Below are 22,490 nucleotides of genomic sequence, written 5' to 3'. Positions count from 1 at the left end.
ATGTGTTAGTACACTGTATTGGTGTTTTTCTTTCTGACTTACTTCACTCTGTATAATAGGCTCCAGTTTCATCCACCTCATTAGAACTAATTCAAATGTATTCTTTTTAATGGCTGAGTAATACTCCATTGTGTATATGTACCACTGCTTTCTTATCCATTCATCTGCTGATGGACATCTAGGTTGCTTCCATGTCCTGGCTATTATAAACAGTGCTGCGATGAACATTGGGTACACATGTCTCTTTCAATTCTGGTTTCCTCGGTGTGTATGCCCAGCAGTGGGATTGCTGGGTCATAAGGCAGTTCTATTTCCAGTTTTTTAAGGAACCTCCACACTGTTCTCCATAGTGGCTGTACTAGTTTGCATTCCCACCAACAGTGTAAGAGGGTTCCCTTTTCTCCACACCCTCTCCAGCATTTATTGCTTGTAGACTTTTGGATTGCAGCCATTCTGACTGGCATGAAATGGTACCTCATAGTGGTTTTGATTTGCATTTCTCTGATAATGAGTGATGTTGAGCATCTTTTCATGTGTTTGTTAGCCATCTGTATGTTTTCTTTGGAAAAATGTCTATTTAGTTCTTTGGCCTATTTTTTGATTGGGTCATTTATTTTTCTGGAATTGAGCTGTAGGAGTTGCTTGTATATTTTTGAGATTAGTTGTTTGTCAGTTGCTTCATTTGCTATTATTTTCTCCCATTCTGAAGGCTGTCTTTTCACCTTGCTTATAGTTTCTTTTGTTGTGCAGAAGCTTTTAATTTTAATTAGGTCCCATTTGTTTATTTTTGCTTTTATTTCCAATATTCTGGGAGGTGGGTCATAGGGGATCCTGCTGTGATGTATGTGGGAGAGTGTTTTGCCTATGTTCTCCTCTAAGAGTTGTATAGTTTCTGGTCTTACATTTAGATCTTTAATCCATTTTGAGTTTATTTTTGTGTATGGTGTTAGAAAGTGTTCTAGTTTCATTCTTTTACAAGTGGTTGACCAGTTTTCCCAGCACCACTTGTTAAAGAGATTGTTTTTTCTCCACTGTATATTCTTGCCTCCTTTGTCGAAGATAAGGTGTCCGTAGGTGTGTGGGTTTATCTGTGGGCTTTCTATTTTGTTCCATTGATCTATATTTCTGTCTTTGTGCCAGTACCATACTGTCTTGATGACTGTGGCTCTGTAGTAGAGCCTGAAGTCAGGTAGGTTGATTCCTCCAGTTCCATTCTTCTTTCTCAAGATCGCTTTGGCTATTCGAGGTTTTTTGTATTTCCATACAAACTGTGAAATTATTTGTTCTAGTTATGTGAAAAATACCATTGGTAGCTTGATAGGGATTGCATTGAATCTATAGATTGTTTTGGGTAGTATACTCATTTTCACTATATTGATTTTTCCAATCCATGAACATGGTATATTTCTCCATCTATTAGTGTCCTCTTTGATTTCTTTCATCAGTGTTTTATAGTTTTCTATATATAGGTCTTTAGTTTCTTTAGGTACATATATTCCTAAGTATTTTATTCTTTTCGTTGCAATGGTGAATGGAATTGTTTCCTTAATTTCTCTTTCTATTTTCTCATTATTAGTGTATAGGAATGCAAGGGATTTCTGTGTGTTGATTTTATATCCTGCCACTTTACTATATTCATTGATTAGCTCTAGTAATTTTCTGGTGGACTCTTTAGGGTTTTCTATGTAGAGGATCATGTCATCTGCAAACAGTGAGAGTTTTACTTCTTCTTTTCCAATCTGGATTCCTTTTATTTCTTTTTCTGCTCTGATTGCTGTGGCCAAAACTTCCAAAACTATGTTGAATAGTAATGGTGAAAGTGGGCACCCTTGTCTTATTCCTGACTTTAGGGGAAATGCTTTTAATTTTTCACCATTGAGGATAATGTTTGCTGTGGGTTTGTCATATATAGCTTTGATTATGTTGAGGTATGTTCCTTCTATTCCTGCTTTCTGGAGAGTTTTTATTATAAATGGATGTTGAATTTTATCAAAGGCTTTCTCTGCATCTATTGAGATAATCATATGGCTTTTATTTTTCAATTTGTTAATGTGGTGTATTACACTGATTGATTTGCAGATATTGAAGAATCCTTGCATCCCTGGGATAAAGCCCACTTGGTCATGGTGTATGATCTTTTTAATGTGTTGTTGGATTCTGATTGCTAGAATTTTATTAAGGATTTTTGCATCTATGTTCATCAGTGATATTGGCCTGTAGTTTTCTTTTTTTGTGGCATCTTTGTCAGGTTTTGGTATTGGGGTGATGGTGGCCTCGTAGAATGAGTTTGGATCAAGTACTTTTTAAAAGCTATCCCATTTAAATTCTCATAGTAACATATTTTACAGAATTTCAGAAAATTTAAATAATTCGTGTAATTTTATATAGCTAGTGATAAGAGACAGAATAGAATATAAGTCTACGTCTTTTGGACTCTATTCCCAATCTTTTTACCTTCTGAGCAACCAGGGAAGCCCTGAAAGTCTCTCAGTTGTGTCCAGCTCTTTGTGACCCCATGGACTGTAGCCTGCCAGGCTTCTCTTTACATGGGATTTCCCAGGCAAGAATACTGGAGTGGGCTGCCAGTCCCTTCTCCAGGGAATCTTCCCAACCCAGGGATTGAACCCAGGTTTCCTGCATTGCAGGCTGATTCTTTACATCTGAGCCACCAGGAAAGCCCAATCTTTTCTAAAAATGGTTCTACTGTCTCCATGGTTTTACCTTTTCCAGACTGTCATATAGTTAGAATCATATACTTTGTGGCCTTTTCAGATTGGCTTCTTTCACTTAGTAATTGCATTTAAAGTTCCTTGTGTCATTTTATGGCTTGATAGCTCATTTTTTCTTTTATTTATCTTTTTATTGCTAAATAATATTCCATTGTCTGGATATCAATTCAGTTCAGTTCAGTTGCTCAGTCGTGTCTGACTCTTTGCGACCCCATGGACTGCAGCACGCTTCCCTGACCATCACCAACTCCGGGAGTTTGCTCAAACTCATGTCCATTGAGTTGGTGATGCCATCCAACCATCTCATCCTCTGTCATCCCCTTCTCCTCCTGCCTTCAATCTTCCCCAGCATCAGGGTCTTTTCCAATGAGTTAGTTCTTCGCATCAGGTGACCAAAGTATTGGAGTTTCAGCTTCAGCATCAGTCCTTCCAATGACTATTCAGTACTGATTTCCTTTAGGATTGACTGGTTTGATCTCCTTGCAGTCCAAGGGATTCTCAAGAGTCTTATCCAGTACCACAGTTTAAAAGCATCAATTCTTCAGCAGTCAGCTTTCTTTAGGGTCCAAATCTCACATCCATACATGACTACTGGAAAAACCATAGTTTTGACTAGATGGACATTTGTCAGCAAAGTAATGTCTCTCCTTTTTAATATGCTGTTGAGATTGGTCATTGCTTTTCTTCCAAGGAGCAAGCGTCTTTTGATTTCATGGCTGCAGTCACCATCTGCAGTGATTTTGGAGCCCCCCAAAATAAAGTCTGTTACTGTTTCTATTGTTTCCCTATTTGCCATGAAGTGATGGGACCGAATGCCAAGATCTTAGTTTTCTGAATGTTGAATTTTTAGCCAACTTTTTCACTCCTCTCTCACTTTTATCAAGAGGCTCTTTAGTTACTCTTTACTTTCACCAATGTGATGTCATCTGTGTATCTGAGGTTATTGATATTTCTCCTGGCAATCTTGATTCCAGCTTGTGCTTCATCCAGTCTGGCATTTCTCATGATGTATTCTGCATATAATTTAAATAAGCAGGTTGACAATATACAGCCTTGACATACTCCTTTCCCAATTTGGAACCAGCCTGTCTGGATATACAGCAGTTTATTTTTCACCTACTGAAGGGCATCTTGGTTGCTTCCAAGTTTGAGAAATTATGAATAAAGCTGCTATAAACATCTGTTTTTGTGTAAACATCAGTTTTCAACTTGCTTGAATTGAATTGGTTTAGTCGATCAGTTGTATCCAGCTCTTTGTGACCCTATGGACTGTACTGCTAGGCTCATCTGTCCATGGGATTTTCCAGGCAAGAATACTGGAATGGGTTGCCATTTCCTTCTCCAGAGGAACTTCCTGACCCAGGGATCAAATTGGTCTCCTGTATTGCAGGCAGTCTCCTACATTGCAGGCAGATTCTTTACCACTGAGACACCAGGGAAGCACTTTGGGTAAATGCCAAAGATTATGATTGCTAGATCATGTGGTAGAATATGGTTAGTTTTGTAGGAAATTGCCAAATTTTCTCCCAAAGTGGCTGGACCATTTCGCATTCCCACTAGCAGTGAAGGAGAGAGTTCCCATTGCTCCACATCCTCACTAGCATTTGGTGTTGTTGGTGTTCCAGATTTTGGCCTTTCCAATAGATGCGTAGTGATATCTTGTTTTGATTTTCATTTCCCTAATGACATTTCTTGTTGGGCATATTTTCATATACTTATTTACCATTTGTTTGTCTTCTTTGATATGGTGTTTGTTCAGGTTTCTGGCCTATTTTTTAATCTGGTTATTTTTTTCTTATTGTTGTGTTTTAAGAATTTGTTGTGCATTTTGAATAGCAGTTATCAGATGCGTCTTTTAGAAATATTTTCTCCCAGTCTGTGTCTTGTTTTATTCTCTTGACAGTATCTTTTATAGAGCAGAAGGCTTAATGAGGTCCAGCTTATCAATTATTTCTTTCATGAATTGTGCTTTCAGTGTTGTATGTAAAAAGACATCACCAAACCCACGGTCATCTAGGTTTCTCCTGTGTTATCTCCTAGGAGATCTATGGTTTTGCATTCTATATTTAAGCCTGTGATCCACTCTGAAGAGAGAAAATAAGTAAGAAATAAAAAAGGCAAAAGAGACTAATAGAACACAGATATTGAAATGGTAGACTTAAATCCAAGCATACCATTAGTTACATCAAATGTAAATGGACTAAAAAATCCAATTAAAAGGGGAAAATTTTCAGATTGGATTGAAAAAACAGTCTGGTAACATAACTTTTTCATAAGAGATACATTTTGAATATAGACACATGATTTGAAAGATGGAAAAAGATAAACTATGAAGACATCAATCTTAAGAAAGCTGGTCACGACTATATTAATACCAAGTAGATTCTAAGGTATGGACTACCCCCAAAGTTGAAGACAGCCAGTCAGTTTGTCAGAAATGAATAATAATAATGAACTGAACTGAACTGAATAAATATAAATTTACCTAATCACAGTGCTTCAAAATACAGAAGTATAAATGGACAAAATTAAAAAGAAAAAGACACAAATCTACAGTCATACTAGAGAGCTTAACTTTTTTGAGTAATTGATAGCACAATATACAAAATCAATAAGTAAGCATATAGAAAATTTGAACAACTAATCTACCAACTAAACTTAATTACCACTTATAAAATACTCTACCTAGCAACTATTGATTATACTTTGTTTTCAAATGTACATGAAACTTTCACCAAGATAGACAGTATACTGGATGATAAATTTCAAAGAATTATATATTCTTTAATCACAACAGAATTCAGTTAGAAGTCAGTAACAGTTCCAAAGCTAGAAAATACGTCAACATTTTGAAATTAAGCATCACAATTATAAATAATCCTCGAGTCAAAGAAGAAATCACAAGAATTATTAGAAAATATTTTGTGGGATCTTTGTCAGGTTTTGGTATTAGGGTAAATTGAATGATAATGAAAACAGCATATAAATATTTTGAGGTACAAGTAAAGCAGTATTTAGAGGAAAACTTACAGCTTTAAATGTGTATATTAGAAAGGAAAAAGGTTTAGAAACAATTATCTAAGCTTCTATCATAGGGGACTAGAAAAATAAGCCAATAGCAAATAGGGAGAAATGACATAATAAATAGTAGAAATGAAAGAAATAGAAAATGGAAAAACAGAAAAATTGACAAAGCCAAAAGACTGATAAAATTGATAAACCGTAACAATACTGATCAGAAAAAGGAGGATAGTGGGGCTACTACTTTAGGTCCTATAGACTTAAAATTTGATAAAAGCCTCTTTTAAACAACTTCATGTCAATAAATTTGACAGCTTAGATGAGATGGGCAAATTCCTTGAAAAATACACATATCATCATCAACACAGGAAGAAGTTACTTTTATGTTTAGCTCTATGATCCATTTCAAATTAGGCTATATAAATGGTATGAATTAGAAATCAATGAAATTGAGCTCATAATTAAAACTCTTCCCATAAGGAGAGCTTAAGATTGACATAACCTCACTGGTAAATTCTGTCACATATTTAAGGAAGAAATAATATCTATATTATACAAATTCTTTCAGAAAATTGAGGCGGGAACTCTTCCAAGCTTATTTTGGGAGGCCAGCCTAACCCTGACACACAAAATGAACAGGAACATTATCAGAAAAGTAATTACAGACCAGTGTTCCTCATGAACATAGATGCAAAATATTTTCAAATTTACTATAGCTGGTATATATAAAAAAGTTAATACGTCATGACCAGGCAAAGTTTATCTCAGGAATCAGAGTACGTTCAACTTTCAAAACACAATGTAAAGAAGTGATGGAGCTAGTCATGAAAGTCTGAGGAATAGTTTTTCAGGCAAAGGAAAAAACAGGTGCAGAGGTCTTAAGATGAGAACATACCTGGACTCAGATTCTGGAAGTGAAGTATGTCTAGAGCGAAGGGAATGAAGAGGCAGTTCTTGTTACCCCTGTATTCTGTGGGCACCACCCCTGCTTCATTATTATTCTCATTTCTGCCGCAAGGGTAACAATAAGTAAATAAGAATAGTAATGTATCCATTTCCTAGAGGCAAAAAAGAGCTATATTTTCTACAGAACCACTACATCCTTAGGTGTATAAAGGTATTCAAGTTTAAGTATTGACACTTACCAAAGTCAGAATCATACCTATAGAGGCTGAACAATTGGCCGGCCTCCAAGAAAGCTCCCAATGTGACCTTCACCTTTACGAAGTCACTTCTTGGCCAAAACTGCCTTTTAGCCTTATTAGCTTAGAAACTTGACCTTGTAAGCATCCCAGGATTGGGGAGATATAAAGAAGTGTTACTAGAGTTCACAAATAGCAACTATATAAAACTCAAATGCCAGTTTATTCATTTACAAGAAGGCACAAAACTCTCAAGGAAATCAGAAAACTTGTATCGGTCATTAGTGCTTCTTCTCCTTGTAAGGAAATGACACTGGAAGCCAGATAATCATAAAGCTAGTTACTGAGCATGGGAATCAAGTCCATCACTTGAGTTTGAGTGCTCTTGACCTCTGGCTCTGGACACTCAAGGAGCCAATCTCCATAACAGTGTCATTCTTATCAGAGAGTCGCTGAGTGGGAACTATCTTCACTTGCCCATTTTTATGCTGTGTTCTTCACATAATCCCTTCTGATGGATTATTCTTTCTTTAGTTTATATTACAACCCACCATGCTCCTCTGCCCATGGAGTTTTCCAGGCAAGAATATTGGAGTGAGGTGCCATTTCCTACTCCAGGAGATCTTCCCAACCCAGGGATCAAACCCGCATCCCTTAAGTCTCCCGCATTGGCAGGTGGATTCTTTACTGCTAGCACCACCTGGGAAGCCCAACTTGATATATATCCCTTTGAATATATTTGATATATTAAAATCTTCTTTTGAATATAGTTTCATTACCTAATATGATAATGTTTCTGTTTACTAATTTATTTATAATTCTTTTAAAGTCAGTTTCTGTTTTGCCAACATATCAGGAGGCCTAGTTCACCAGTTTGAATGAACTATCTGAATTTTCAGAATTAAAAAAACTGAAAACTTCAAAAGATATATAAAGCTTTTAGTTATTTATGTGAAGACTTAGTTGATGAGTTTTTATATCAGTATTTTGGAATACCTAGAGTGTCTCTGTCCTAGTTCCCCTGATGCTCTGCAGAACTGTGTTTCCATATAATTGATTTCTTTTGTAATCCCGTGTATTGTATTTTATACATTTAAAAACATTCTAAGAGGGAGTCCATGGTCCTTGCTATACTATCAAAATGAGCCATGGCATGATAAAGGTAAAGAAACTCTGAGCTCACTAAGGGAGGATCTCTGAGAGAGAGGGGGGCGCTCCTCTGAGGGTCCCAGGAAGAAGGGCCCCAGTAGAAAGGAAAGCTGAGTTACAGAGAGAAGGGGAGACAGCTTGGGGCAGAGTCTTAAGGCCCCAGAAACCCAGAGTCTTGTCTCTCTACAGCCATCTTAAGCTATAAGCTTTTTTGGCAAATTGGTTACTTTGATAAATGTGACCTGGTGTTTTGACAAATTGGTTCTTTTTTGTATTGACCTAGAGGAGGAGCCTGGTAGGCTGCAGTCCATGGGGTCGCTAAGAGTAGGACACGACTGAGCGACTTCACTTTGACTTTTCACTTTCATGCACTGGAGAAGGAAATGGCAAGCCACTCCAGTGTTCTTGCCTGGAGAATCCCAGGGACGGGGGAGCCTGGTGGGCTGCCGTCTCTGGGGTCGCACAGAGTTGGACACGACTGAAGCAACTTAGCAGCAGCAGCAGCACCTTCCTGATTGACTAGAGCTCTCTCTTAATCAGATATGAGAATGAAGGGGTAACTTTCGCAGTCCTACTATTCTATTAATATTATCCTATCAGTTCATTTAAAAAGGACATTTTACCACAACACCACTGTTACACTCAAAGGAAATACCACGTCATACCATCATAAGATGGCTCTGATTATGACCAGAAAGGCAGATAGTATAAAGTACTTTCGGTATGTGCAGAAATGGAACCCTCCTCCATGCTGGTGAGAATGTCAACTAGTACAACCAGAGTAGAAAACAGCATGGCAATTCCTCAAAATAGAATTATTAAATGATCCAACAGTTCTACTTCAGGGTATATGCCCCCCAAAATTGAAAACAGTCTCTCAAAGGAATATTCATGCACCCACATTCATTGCAGCATTAGTCCCAATAGCCAGAAGTAGGAACAACCCAAATGTCCTTAGATGGATGAACGGATAAACAAAATGTGGTATATATACTGTGTCACGTATAAATACTGACTTACTGGCAGGAAAATGGCCTACATTATTTCCCAGATCTTTTAGATCAGTTGGGTCTATATTTCAGTGAACCACTTGATACAGGAAAAAAAAAAAACATATCTCTTAACTGGAAACTACTTTGATAAGTAGAAGGCCTTCCATCACAAATGCTTGCCTTGGGTTCAAATCCCAACACCATCATTTACCAGCTGTGAAACCTTGAGTGTGTGACTTAAACTCTTTGACCTTCAGTTTATACAAAAATGGGAATAATAATCTTTACCTCATAAGGAGTTACAAGGGTTTAATCATATGTAAAAAGCTCTCATCACAGTATCTAACATGTAGTAAGCACTGAATAAATAGTTATAATTACTATTTATTTTTATTAACATTATTATTTATTAAGTAATTTTTAATTGAGTGCTTTCCTATTTAGAGTAGTCAAAATATCCTTTATGGCTGCTTACTATTTTTCTTTCTCAAGCCCTGTTGATATGTGCTCTTCTTTTAATAGGTACAACATAAAAGATACGGTGCAATTCTTAAGCGTTTGCACTGTCAGTTAAATAAGCTTCACTCAAATAGAAGACAATGGCAATGGAACATCCAACAGCTGGAAAAAACTGCTGCTGAACTGAGAAAACGTATTGGAATGAAAGATTAGCATGGCTATAGGGTGTTGTAGGGCCTGGACTATGCCACAAAAATTATGGGATAGAAAGGTGAGAATATCCTTTGGGTCTTAACAACAGCATCCACTATCAAGGGGTTGTCTTAAGGACAGATATATTTTCTCCTTTTTTGAATCAGTCATCTCTTTGTTAAAGTTCCTTCCAACACTATAATTGATAGCAATAGAGAGATAGTAGGAAGGCTCACAGAATAGTGAAAGACTCTGTATGAATATTTTGAGTGTATAAGATGTCCTGAACTCATCAATGCCTATTTATAAACATGTTGCCTTCACTATTATATGAAGCAAACATTTAGAAGAAAGAAGCACTTGAATTTTCAATGATTTGAATTTTTAAGGTATTTTAAATGGTTGTCTGTTTCAGACAACCTGCTCTTTTACCTTGGCTTCAAAGAAGTCCATAAATATTGACATTTATTATAATGTTGTTATGTATTCAAGGCTTTCGATATTTACTTAGTTTTCTCCTTTATCCAGAAGGTAACAATCATTTTTTCTTTGCTGTTGGATAAATGTATTTTAGAGCTTTGCAATGTATACAGTCTTTTGTTCACTTTTCTGTCTATACATTCTTACTATTTTATAACTAAATTCAAGTTATAGTATCATGTAAGACAAACATACCACCTCTTGAAAAATGAATGTTAGCCAATGTAGAATAGCATGTATTTTTTTCTCATGTATGTCCACAGCCACAAATCAATACTTAATTTGTCACTTCTAGAGTAAAAGTGTTCCTTATTTTGGCTCCATTGAGTCAAATTTTTAGAAGCAGAAATAAATTATTAATTATTTAAGATACGATTTTAAAATACTCTCTTTTAGGATTTAATGAGTTCAAAGCAGTAACATTAAACAAGTATCTCAGGTCCATTTTGTCCTCACTTATCTATGTGCAAAGACTCAGTTAGATTATAGCTGATTTAAAACCTGATATTAATAATCTTATTATGCCTAATAATTGTAGTCCTATTAGGAATTTGCATGGCTAATCACGGCTAACACTTCAAGTGGCTTATGCTGTAACACAGTCAGCTTTGGTCCATGACTCAGAACTAGGTTTTTTTTTTTTTCTTGCTACTTTTTTAGGACTAGGGTTAAGGTTACTAGATCACAGACATAACTTCAAAATGCAAGATTATTAAGCTGATAGAAGATACATAGGAGAAAACCTAGATGACCATCGACATAGGGATGTCCTTCTTAGAAACAACACCAAAGGCACAACTCATGAAAGAAATAATTGAAGAGCCAGACGTCATTAAAATTAAAAATGTCTGCTCTGTAATACACACTGTCAAGAGAGTGATAAGACGAGCCATTGACTGAAAGAAAATATTTGCAAAAGACAAACCTGGTAAAGAACCATTATTTAAAATATAAAGTAAAATTTTAAAACTCAGCAATAAGAAAACAAATAACCAGATTAAAAAATGGGCCAGAGACCTTAAAAGATGCCTCACCAGAGAAGATATACAGATGGCAAATAAGCACATGAAAAGATGCTCCACATGAAATGTCATCAGGGAAATGAGAAATAAATCAATGAGGTACTGCCATATACCTATTAGAATGGCCAAAATCTGGAACACCAACACCGCCAAAAGTTGATGAGAATGCGGAGCAACAGAGACTTCATTTGTTGCTGCTGGGAAGGCAAGTCATTTTAGAAGACTCTTTGACAGTTTCTTACAAAACTAATCATACTCTTAAGATATGGTCCTGCAGTCACACTCTTTGGTATTTATCCAAAGGAGTATAGAAAACCAGTGTCCACACCAAATCACAGATGATTATGGCGGCTTTTTTTCATAATTGCCAAAACTTGGAAGCAGCCAAGATGACCTTCAGTAGGTGAATGAGTAAATAAGCTGTGTTACAGGCAAATAATGGAATATTATTCAGTGCTTAAGAAAGAAATATTATCAAGCAAAGAAAAGATATGTCAAAACTTCAGTGTATATTACTAAGTGAAAGAAGCCAATCTGAAAAGATTACCTAAGTTCAACTATATGACATTCTGGAAAAGGCAAAACTAAGGAAACAGTAAAAAGATCAGGGGTTGCCAGGGTCACTAGGGGGTGAGGGGTTAGAGGAGAGATGATTAGGCAGAACACAAAGAATTTTTGGGGAGGCGCTGAAAATATTTTGTATGATACCATAATGATGGATATGTCATTATACATTTGTCCAAATGCATAGAATGTACAATACCAAGGATGAATCCTAAGGTAAACTGTGGCCTTTGGGTGATTTTGAGGTAGGTTTACCCTTGGTTTAAAAAAATGTGCCATTCTGGTGAGTAATGTTAATAAATGGGGGGCCTACACATGTGTGGGAACAGGAAGTATATGGGAAACCTCTTTCTCTCAATTTTGTTGTAAACCTACAACTGTTATAAAAATGTCTTTTTTTTTTAAAGCACTTAGATCCATAGATAATAGTGCATGCAAGTTAGTATTAGTAAAGCATTTTGCAAGGGAAGTGAAATTCTACTTATAAAGGTTGTTTTGTAACCTTGTAAAGTTCACAAGAAAAGTGTTAGTTGCTCAGTCGTGTTGCCCACCAGGCTCCTCTGTCCTTGGAATTCTCCAGGGAAGAGTACTGGAGTGGGTAGCCGTTTCCTTCTGCAGGGTATCTTCCCAACCCAGGGATTGAACCCAAGTCTCCTGCATTGCAGAGAGATTGTTTACTGTGTGAGCCATATAGGGTATAGCAGTTAATATGCAAAGTTCCTATATCATTTTCATTGATTGAACTTGGAATCTTTTGTTCATCCATAAAAATAATTAAGGCCTCCATCAATACTGTGGAAATTTAGGACTATTTTTTGGTGGGGAGAGTCAGTAGATTAAGAAAAACTTGTGGTTTTTCAACTAAAAACTATCTGATTTATTAGTTGCTCATGTTTTCAGTACTATAAATATTTTATTTTTCAAAAATTAAGCTAATGATTAGTAAAGCTGATGATCAGAAAAAGTTATATGTCTGTCATAAATAACTTATCCTGTATTTGTTTACTTAAATTTATAATGTATTTCTAAGGGAAGGATTTTTTCTTTTACTTTTCTGATAAATTTGGCAGGTAAGTAGTGCGTCTTCTATATCACATTAGCTTACCATATAGCACTTTCTCCTGAATGTTACTGAACTATGACCGAAACAAGGAAAAATGAACTGAAATAGATACTAAAATAGCAGAATAGATTTATTCAATACATAGCTAAGAATGGGATGCTTCATATTGCTTTTTCTCCCCTGTAATGTTCTATTTAAATGATGACTGTGAGGTCTAGATCTTGAGAAACATAAAAATAGCATATGATTTAGTAATGACAGAGTTGCTGCTGACATAACCCAGTAAAGACAGACATGAAGTAATGAAACTTCAATCTCTTAATTAATTAGATGATGTATTCCAAAAGCAAAACCAGAGTTAACGTGATAAATAGTTTTAAAAAGCTCTCTGGCATAACAACCATGTAAGAATCAGAATAAAACACTTAAATTACAGATATTTGCCAGTATTGCTCAGTCATGTAGCACAAGGTAATTTAGAGGCAATGATAATGCACTGCCCATCTAAGATACATTTTCAAATTTCTCTTGTCCAAAACATTTACGTTGAGACATACCATCCACCTCATCTACTTATTACTCTCTGTGACATTGTTTTATGTAGAATAGAAATTTGTAATGCCTGTGCTTATATCGGAGAAGCTTCCTCAAGGTGCTCTCAAGACTTATTTTTCCTTGATTGCATAGTGCCTCATTGTGTGTGTGATATAGGAGAAAGCCAACAATCCTGCAGAACCGAGTTGTTTTGTCTTCAGAGACTGCTGCTGCTGCTGCTGCTAAGTGGCTTCAGTCGTGTCCGACTCTGTGCGACGCCATAGTGTTAACTAATTCACGCCCAGTGCACCAGCCAGATGTATCCCTGGGCTGAAGACATCACACAGCTCTCTCCTCAGCCATTGTCAAGCGTCTGTTGCTCCTTAGAGGGATGCTGCTTTGAGGACGCCTCCATCCGTTGGATGTGATATTGACTTGGTTGGGAAGTTAGAAAATGTTGCTATTTTATCTGTGGTTCATACAAGTTTATATAAAGCACTCAATTCTCAAAAGAGTCCATTCTTTTTCTAATCTTTCGCCAATTTAGATTATTCATCCTCTGTGCCTTTCAATCTCAATTAATCTGTCAATGTAATTACTCATGCACAGTTTCCTAATAATTAGTCTAATTCTCCCACTTTTCTTTTTCTTTCCATCAAAAAATAGCATTTCCACCTTCAGAGCTTTCCTTTTCTCACTCCCTGAACAGCTCCAGTTGTATCATCTTTAAGCTCCAATTACCATTTTTGTTGTAACTCAAAGTTTAATTCACTGGCCTAAATACAGATCCTGAACATTGAAGACCATCTTTAATTTGCAACTGTCTTGTGCAGGAGGCTCCATCTTTACTTTGAAATGCGTCACAAAGATAAATTTTCTGCAAAACACTACACAGTCAGTGCTCTGCCCAGATTCTCTCAGATCTTTTTTTAAAATCCTGTTGAGCACCCCTCTCCCAAGTGAGCCATAATTTTACTTCCACTAGCTCTCACCTAATACTGTCTGTGGGAGGTTTGCTACCCTCAAAAGGACTTTGCCCAATACAACAGCCTCACTTGGCTTCTTCTTTCCATTCTTGCATCCCTTACTCTCCCAGAACTTCACTCTCCCAGGAGAAACTGGGATAAACTACTTTCTCAGAGTCTGCTTCTGGGGATCCCAAACTAAGTCACCTTGCAAAAATAATTACACACCAAAATCTCTATTTTCAAGAGATGAGTATTACTTTACTCCTGTTCCTCATTGCAGATCCGTTCTGCTTCCAGCTGCAGCAGCAACAGAAAATAATAATTTTTAAAAAAGCAAGAAACTTAGCACCTTTGAAATCTAATCACTATTCCATTTCAGTTCAGTTCAGTTCAGTGGCTCAGTTGCGTCCGACTCTTTGCGACCCCATGAACCGCAGCACACCAGGCCTCCCTGTCCATCACCAACTCCCGGAGTTCACTCAGACTCACGTCCATCAAGTCAGTGATGCCATCCAGCCATCTCATCCTCTGTCGTCCCCTTCACCTCCTGCCCCCAGTCCCTCCCAGCATCAGACTCTTTTCCAGTGAGTCAGCTCTTTGCATGAGATGGCCAAAGTACTGGAGTTTCAGCTTCAGCGTCATTCCCTCCAAAGAAATCCCAGGGCTGATCTCCTTCAGAATGGACTGGTTGGATCTCCTTGCAGTCCAAGGGACTCTCAAGAGTCTTCTCCAACACCACAGTTCAGAAGCATCAATTCTTCGGAGCTCAGCCTTCTTCACAGTCCAACTCTCACATCCATACATGACCACAGGAAAAACCATAGCCTTGACTAGACGGACCTTTGTTGGCAAAGTAATGTCTCTGCTTTTGAATATGCTATCTAGGTTGGTCATAACTTTCCTTCCAAGGAGTAAGCGTCTTTTGATTTCATGGCTGCAGTCACCATCTGCAGTGATTTTGGAACCCAGAAAAATAAAGTCTGACACTGTTTCCACTGTATCGCCATCTATTTCCCATGAAGTGATGGGACTGGATGCCATGATCTTCGTTTTCTGAATGTTAAGCTTTAAGCCAACTTTTTCACTCTCCACTTTCACTTTCATCAAGAGGCTTTTGAGTTCCTCTTCACTTTCTGCCATAGGGTGGTGTCATCTGCGTATCTGAGGTTATTGATATTTCTCCCGGTAATCTTGATTCCAGCTTGTGCTTCTTCCAGCCCAGCGTTTCTCATGATGTACTCTGCATGTAAGTTAAATAAGCAGGGTGATAATATACAGCCTTGATGTACTCCTTTTCCTATTTGGAACCAGTCTTTTGTTCCATGTCCAGTTCTAACTGTTGCTTCCTGAGCTGCATATAGGTTTCTCAAGAGGCAGGTCAGGTGGTCTGGTATTCCCATCTCTTTCAAAATTTTCCACAGTTTATTGTTATCCACACAGTCAAAGGCTTTGGCATAGTCAATAAAGCAGAAATAGATGTTTTTCTGGAACTCTCTTGCTTTTTCATTTAGTATAATTTTAATATTTGTGTTTAAGTTAAAAAGGCAAGCCAAAAGGCACAAACTTTACTCCAGATATTTAGTACAACAGTAAAACTACTATGAGCCTTCAAGTATACTCAGTCAGTTACTGTTTTGTACAGTCATCCTGTTTCTTTTTTCTTTCAACAGTCCTTCCTAATCTTATCCATTTCTTAAAATTAGCTGTTCTCCCTTTTAATCATTGATTATTTCACTACAGCTCAAAACACTACAGTAACAGCCTGCTGCAGATCAAGAGTAATTAGCTCAAAATATTACAAAGAAACGTGGGTCTAGAAGACAGAACATTGTAAAGAGTCAGAGTCATAGCACCTGTCATCATGGCTTCAGAAAATTTACAATCATTGTAAAAGTATTTATTGCTAAGGGTATTTTATAATATCTTTGTGATTTTTTTTACTTTAGAAACACTGAAAAATGTAAAATTAGTAACAGTTACAAAAAACAATTATTACTGTTGTGAAAATGGTTTTAACCTAGGCTAAAGTAAATTTTAGACTTTTTGCTCTGGGCCTTCAAACACTTAAAAACATTAATATTGCTAGTCCTCAAAATTTTAAGCTGATGTAAATAATTTAAAACTCTGAAAAATGTCAGATATTTATGGAAGTAGGGCCCAGTGGTATGAACAAAATTTGAACAATGGCTTTCATTTTGTAACATAATATTAAAAAGAAGCTGACTGCTATGAGTTAGAACCAGCTGATGATGACAAAGAAAAAATTTTATGTTCTACCTTCTCTGTTCAGTGAATATGACATGGTTATTTCTATCTAGGTCAATTTAGTTGGCAAGATATATATATATATATATATATATATATATATATATGTGTGTGTGTGTGTGTGTGTGTGTGTGTGTGTAAGGGTCAAATACAACATAAAACATCCATGACAGAAGCATAAACCAAGCCCTGTGGAAACACAAAATAAGGTGCAATTATTTCCAGACGAGGGTGGGAGAGTTTAAAAGAAGAGGTGACGTTTGAGATGGACTGCAAAGCAGTTATTAAGTTCTCATGATTGTTTTCGCTCATCACACTCTGAAAGTTTCTATTTTATTCCGTTTTTTCATTTCCATTAGCAAGCAAATATCTGGCCTGCATAATAGATGCTCAGCTTTACGTTGAATGAATTAGTGAATAAAATGATCGACCATTACTCTTGTGATCAATAGCTCCCAATACCCCTATTTTCAGTCGCTCCCACCTCTAATCTTATTGTTAATGTTAGTGCTTGAGTTATCGTCTTTGAGTAAAAACTGAGCATGAAACACTTTTTCTGAAAAAAAGAAGAAAACCTTCCCAAAACACAAAATCCACTTTAGGACTAAACAGTAAACACTTAAAAATCTGTCCCAACCTGCCTATTAATCCACTTGTCAATTTTTGTTTTCTGCTCTGCTTAACAATGAACTCTGTATTCCAGCGAAAGCAAAATTCTAACTCTTCTGTAGGCAATATTTTCACATATTCCCTTTGCCTCAAGTTCTGTCACCTACGAGTCAATACTAATACAGCCTCAGAACCAAGTTCAGCTACTCTAAAGCTTGAACTACATTTAAACACATGTATACCCATGGCTGATTCATGTGAATGTATGGCAAAAACCTACCAAAATATTGTGAAGTAATTAGCCTCCAACTAAAATAAATTAAAAAAGGAAAATAAAATCAAATGCCTCAGTTTCTCTGTAATGAACTTAGAAGTATTTCTCTACAATAGCTTAGAAGTACTAAGAAATCTGCATCATGAATTCTGACTCAAAATAGATATTGGTTTACAATTTAGAGAACTTATGTAGAGTTCCTTGTTTAAAATAGGTTAAAATAACTTTAAGCTTTTAAATGTTGGGCTTAATTATGGAGAGTCCAGCATGGAATCATTTGACTGACATTGAATGATTCCAAATAACAGATAATTCATTTATAATTTATAAAAGAACATGAAGATTACTTCCAAAATTTACTTTTATGGTTTTAAGCCAAAATATGTGAATATTTATTAAGACCAAAACTTTTCTTTAAACAGTTTTCTAGAAAATGAAATGAAACTTTTAGGTAACCCTAATGAAAATAAACATGTTTAACAAGCCACAAGAAATATGCTTTTGTGTTCTTCAATTATAAACAGTTTGCACCATGCTTTTTAAAAGAGTTTTATGTATTGAAAAACTGTATAAAATACTCTATATTTTAAAGAGGAAATCTGTAAAAGTTTCATGAAAATATAAACAAGGGGCCTGTATGGAAATAGAAAGAAAATCTTTCTTAAAAATGGAAACTGTAACATTTCTCTGAATGGCATATCATATATTACTCATAAATATAATGCCTATTCAGGATGATTTGGGGCAATTTCACTTTGTTTTATTGTTTCTATATGGGTTATGCATAATTATGGAGTTTAACCATATTTCTAATATATTTTTTCAATGACACACTTTATAGCTTTGCTAATTACATCTGTAGCACAATCATTTTCAGAAAACCAGCTTTCCATGTCTATTATATTATTCTTTATATCAAAATAGCCTCTCTTTTAATCATTTTCAAATATTCTTTGCTTTTTCCCCCTTGAATGGCGATCTTCCACAAGCTGATGGCATGGGAGTTTTGAGTGCTTTTCAGTTTTGGCATCAGAAGTATCCTTAACCATGCTTATTAGGCCTTTAAGAGTGCTAATTTTCTTGTAGAAAGGGGGTTTTGAGCCTTCATTAGGATGTTTCCCAGATACTTTCATTTCAGCTATAGCTTAATATAATTATGGCTGCTTTAACCAGGGCTGTTTGAGAACAGCACTGAGTAGCTGATAAATAAATGACCATGGTAACATAGTTTAACATCCCATATACAAAAGGACAATGTGTATTCTGTTATATTAACTATTGTAATTGCTAATACATCACAATTTAGGTGAATAAATTCAAAGAAAACCAAAGTCCTTGAAACTGTAAGCATTCTTTGAATCTGAATAAAAATTGCAGCACTACTTAATATGATGGACCCTGGAATGGAGTGAATAAAAAAATGAAAAGCCAAATATACCTTATTAAAAACAGTGATTAAAAAAAGACCTTATTAATATGAATATTACTGAGTATGAATTTGCTGAATTAAGAGGAAAAGTAGATTGTAAAAATTAGGAGATATATATTCTAATTATGTAGTTTTCAAAGTGACTATGAACTTGGTTTAAAAGAGCTGGGAATATGGAGCTCACGTCTAGCCCAAGAATTGTTTTCTCTGAGCTAAATATTCCCAGTTCTTTTGTAGCAACTCCTGTGACTTTAGTTCGTGCTCCTCCACCATCTTAGTCACATCCCTCTGGATGTACTCTGCCCTGACATTGTCCCCTGAAAGATGCAAAACAGAAAATGACACTTAAGGTGTAGTCTGACCAGTCCTTGTAGAAGAGACCTATTTCATCCCATTCTTGGGGCTCAGTTTTCTGTTAATGCAACTTAAGTTTACAGAGGCTTTTATGGTAGCCATATAGTATATCGATCACTTACGCTGAACTCATTCCCAAACCTGAGAGACAGCAATGCACACTCATTCCAATTTCTCAACATCTTACCAACTCATATTTTGTTTTTATAATTAGATATAAGGTGATGGATATAAAATGATAGATATAAATTGATATCTCACTTTGGTTTTGAGATGTGCTTCCCTAATGATTAGTGATGTAGAGCATCATTTCATTTGATTATTGGCCATTTGTATATCTTCTTTGGAGAAATGTGTACTCAAATCCTTTCTCCATTTTTAAGCGGGCTTTTATTTTTGTCATTTATATATTCTAGATAGTAATTGTTTATCATATATGTATTTACAAATATTTTCCCACTCCATGAATTTCCTTTCTGCTCTGTTGAGTTCATCCTTTGATATGCAGAAAATTTTGATGAAAGCCTTTTATTTAGTTTTTCTTTTTGATTGTGCTTTTGTATCATACCCCTAAAATTCTTGCCAAATCCAGTGTCATGAAGCTTTTCCTTTTTGTTTTTTTCTAAGAGTTTTATTGTTTGGATTCTTACATTTAGGTCTTTCATCTGTTTTGAGTTAATTTTGTGCATAATAGACGGTACGGGTCCAACATCATTCTTCTGTGTGTGGATATCTGGAGTTCTAGCTCTATGTGCTGAATAGACTGTCCTCTCCCCATTGGATGGTCTTGGCACTCTTGTCAAGAATTGTTTGACCACACATGGGAGGGTTTATTTCTGGGCTCTGTATTTTATTTCATTGGTCAACACATCTATCTTGATGACAGAAGAATCTTTTATTTGTGATACAATTAGCAAATATTTATTCCAGTTTGTTGCTTGTCCTTTTTTAAAAATTAATTAATTTATTTTAATTGGAGGCTAATTACAATATCGTAGTGGTTTTTGCCAAACATTGACATGAATCAGCTGCGGGTGCACATGTGTTCCCCATCCAGAACCCCCATCCCTCCCCATCCCATCCCTCAGGGTCATCCCAGTGCACCAGCCCTGAGCTTGTCTTTTTACTTTGCTTAAAGTACATTTTCCCATGCAAACATCATTTCATTTTTATGTAGTTAAATTTATCAGTTTTTTTTATTACTTCTATATTTGGTGTCACAGGACAGTTTTCACTGTACCTAACTTATAAAGGAACATACCTATGTTTTCTTCTAGTACATGAATAACACTATAACATTTTCAGAGAAAAAGATTGACTCCTTTCCTCAAATGATAAAAAAACAAGTTGAGAAAAGACTACACAAAGACTGTTGTCCAAGTTAGAATGTAATCCTTTGTTCAGTAATAACGATGACAACACCATCATGATGATGCCAGCTGACTATCTAATGGCTTCACATTCTGTACAAGGCCCTGTAGGAGATCTTTACATGCAGTTAAGTATAGGGAAAGTAGAAAAATACAGTGGTTAAGAGCTTTAACTTTACAGTTATATAAACGAGTTCTGATACCTGTTTTACTAGATTTTACTAGCCCAAGCTATTATCCATTTGTGGTGTGATTAGAGGCAAGTTTCTTATATTCATTAAGTCTCAGTTTTAAAATCTGTAGAATGGGAATAATAATACTATTTGCTTCATGAAGTTGTTGTAGATTACATAAGATAATGCATATAAAGTCCTTAGTGATTAGAATGAAATATTCAGTACATACTAACTACTGTTAATATAATTAGTATTACTATTACTTAATAAAATTCTCAATTTATGAATGAAGTGGAAAGTTAGATGAAGTCATTTAACTAGTATGTGTCAGATTTTGGACTCAAATGTAACCTGTGATCTGACTTTACTCTAGAGCTCCCATTCCTCACTACATCAGTAGGAATGTTAATTTTAGAGGACCTTAGTTATGAAGAGAGATCCCTTCTGATTGGAAACAGTGGTGATCATATAAGAAGCAGTATACAAAACCATATTGCATGACCCCATGACCTTTGTCTCTTTTTCCACAGTCAGATGGGAAGTGATCAGAATTTTAGAGCTGAGGATTTGAGACTGGGAAGGTGTCACTGGATTGAGTAGTTACAGTCTTACAGTTGATCTTTGAGCCAGAAAACGGCATTAGGGTTAAGGAGTGAGTGTATTCCAGCAGCTGCAGGGCTCCCATGATGGCTAAGATTAGAGGCTTTCTGGCACAGAGGAGCAGTTAGGAGAAGCCTTAGCAAGGAGGCAGAGGATGGACAGTGTAGAACATTTATTCCCCATGACTCATATTTCCATAAAGGGAAGAGAATGTCCAATCTACTCTCCAGGAATGGAAAATTATGGTAGGAATGTTTTCAGCTAATCTCTGATCTTCCACTTGTCCCAGTAGATGAGTGACTTACCTTTTGTTGATTTGGAATCATGCTTAGCCCCTGATCCTTTTTCTTGTAAGCCAGACTGCAAAGCAAGTGCAGAGAGGACGCATTCTAGTCTGCTCTTACAGGAGAAAATCCAATTTAATAAAATTATTAGCCTAAATATCTAAGATACATTTACCAATCAGCTTTATCAATAGTAAAGTCAACGTTCTGAGGTCTGTCTAAATGTGAAGCGGGAAGAAAAGAATGCATTGGGAGTTAGCAGTAGGCAGAAATCGAAGCCAGTAGGTGGCTAGCTTCAGTAAGTTCTAGTAGCAGTGACAACAGGCAGCATCTTGGCTTCCCAGGAGGCTCGGTGGTAAAGAATCCGCCTGCAAAGCAGGAACCACAGGAGATGTGGATTCGATTCCTGGATTGATCAGGACAATCCTCTGGAGGAGGGCGTGGCAGCCCACTCCAGTATTCTTGCCTGGAGCATCCCTTGCACAGAGGAGCCTGGCGGGCTACAGTCCATAGGGCTGCAAAGAGTCAGACGTGACTGAGTGAGGAGACTGAGCATGCACACACGCAGGCAGCATCTAGTTCTGGTAGGAGCACCTGACCTAGAGATTCAAAACTAAATCTAAGGGGTGACAGTTGCTCCCTCGCCACTAGTTTTGTCATAGAATCTAAGCACAAGCTTACTACCCCTTAGGACTGGGATTTGTGGCCCTAGGTATGAGGACCAGAGGGACGCCATACATCCAACTCAAGAAGTGGATAAATTGAGATAGCATATATTGACCGTTCTATAGAAATGCAAGATGACTTACAGGGT

General features: G+C 36.4%; 1 protein-coding gene across 1 annotated transcript in view; it reads left to right on the top strand.

Annotated features, from left to right (window-relative positions):
• The window catches only part of CCDC122 (coiled-coil domain containing 122), a 30,281-nt gene extending 16,453 nt beyond the window's left edge, over positions 1–13,828 (top strand). Inside the window, exons 5-6 of the mRNA XM_055541816.1 lie at positions 9,556–9,763; positions 13,525–13,828. Coding sequence (XP_055397791.1) covers positions 9,556–9,705 — 150 coding nt within the window. The 3' untranslated portion in view covers positions 9,706–9,763; positions 13,525–13,828. The remainder of the gene's footprint in view (positions 1–9,555; positions 9,764–13,524) is intronic.
• Positions 13,829–22,490: the final 8,662 nt, after the last annotated feature.

Source organism: Bubalus kerabau, chromosome 12 (assembly GCF_029407905.1).
Source record: "Bubalus kerabau isolate K-KA32 ecotype Philippines breed swamp buffalo chromosome 12, PCC_UOA_SB_1v2, whole genome shotgun sequence".
Classification (NCBI taxonomy): domain Eukaryota; kingdom Metazoa; phylum Chordata; class Mammalia; order Artiodactyla; family Bovidae; genus Bubalus; species Bubalus kerabau.
Note: the sequence above shows the minus strand (reverse complement) of the source record. Positions and strands in the feature narration are given on the sequence as shown.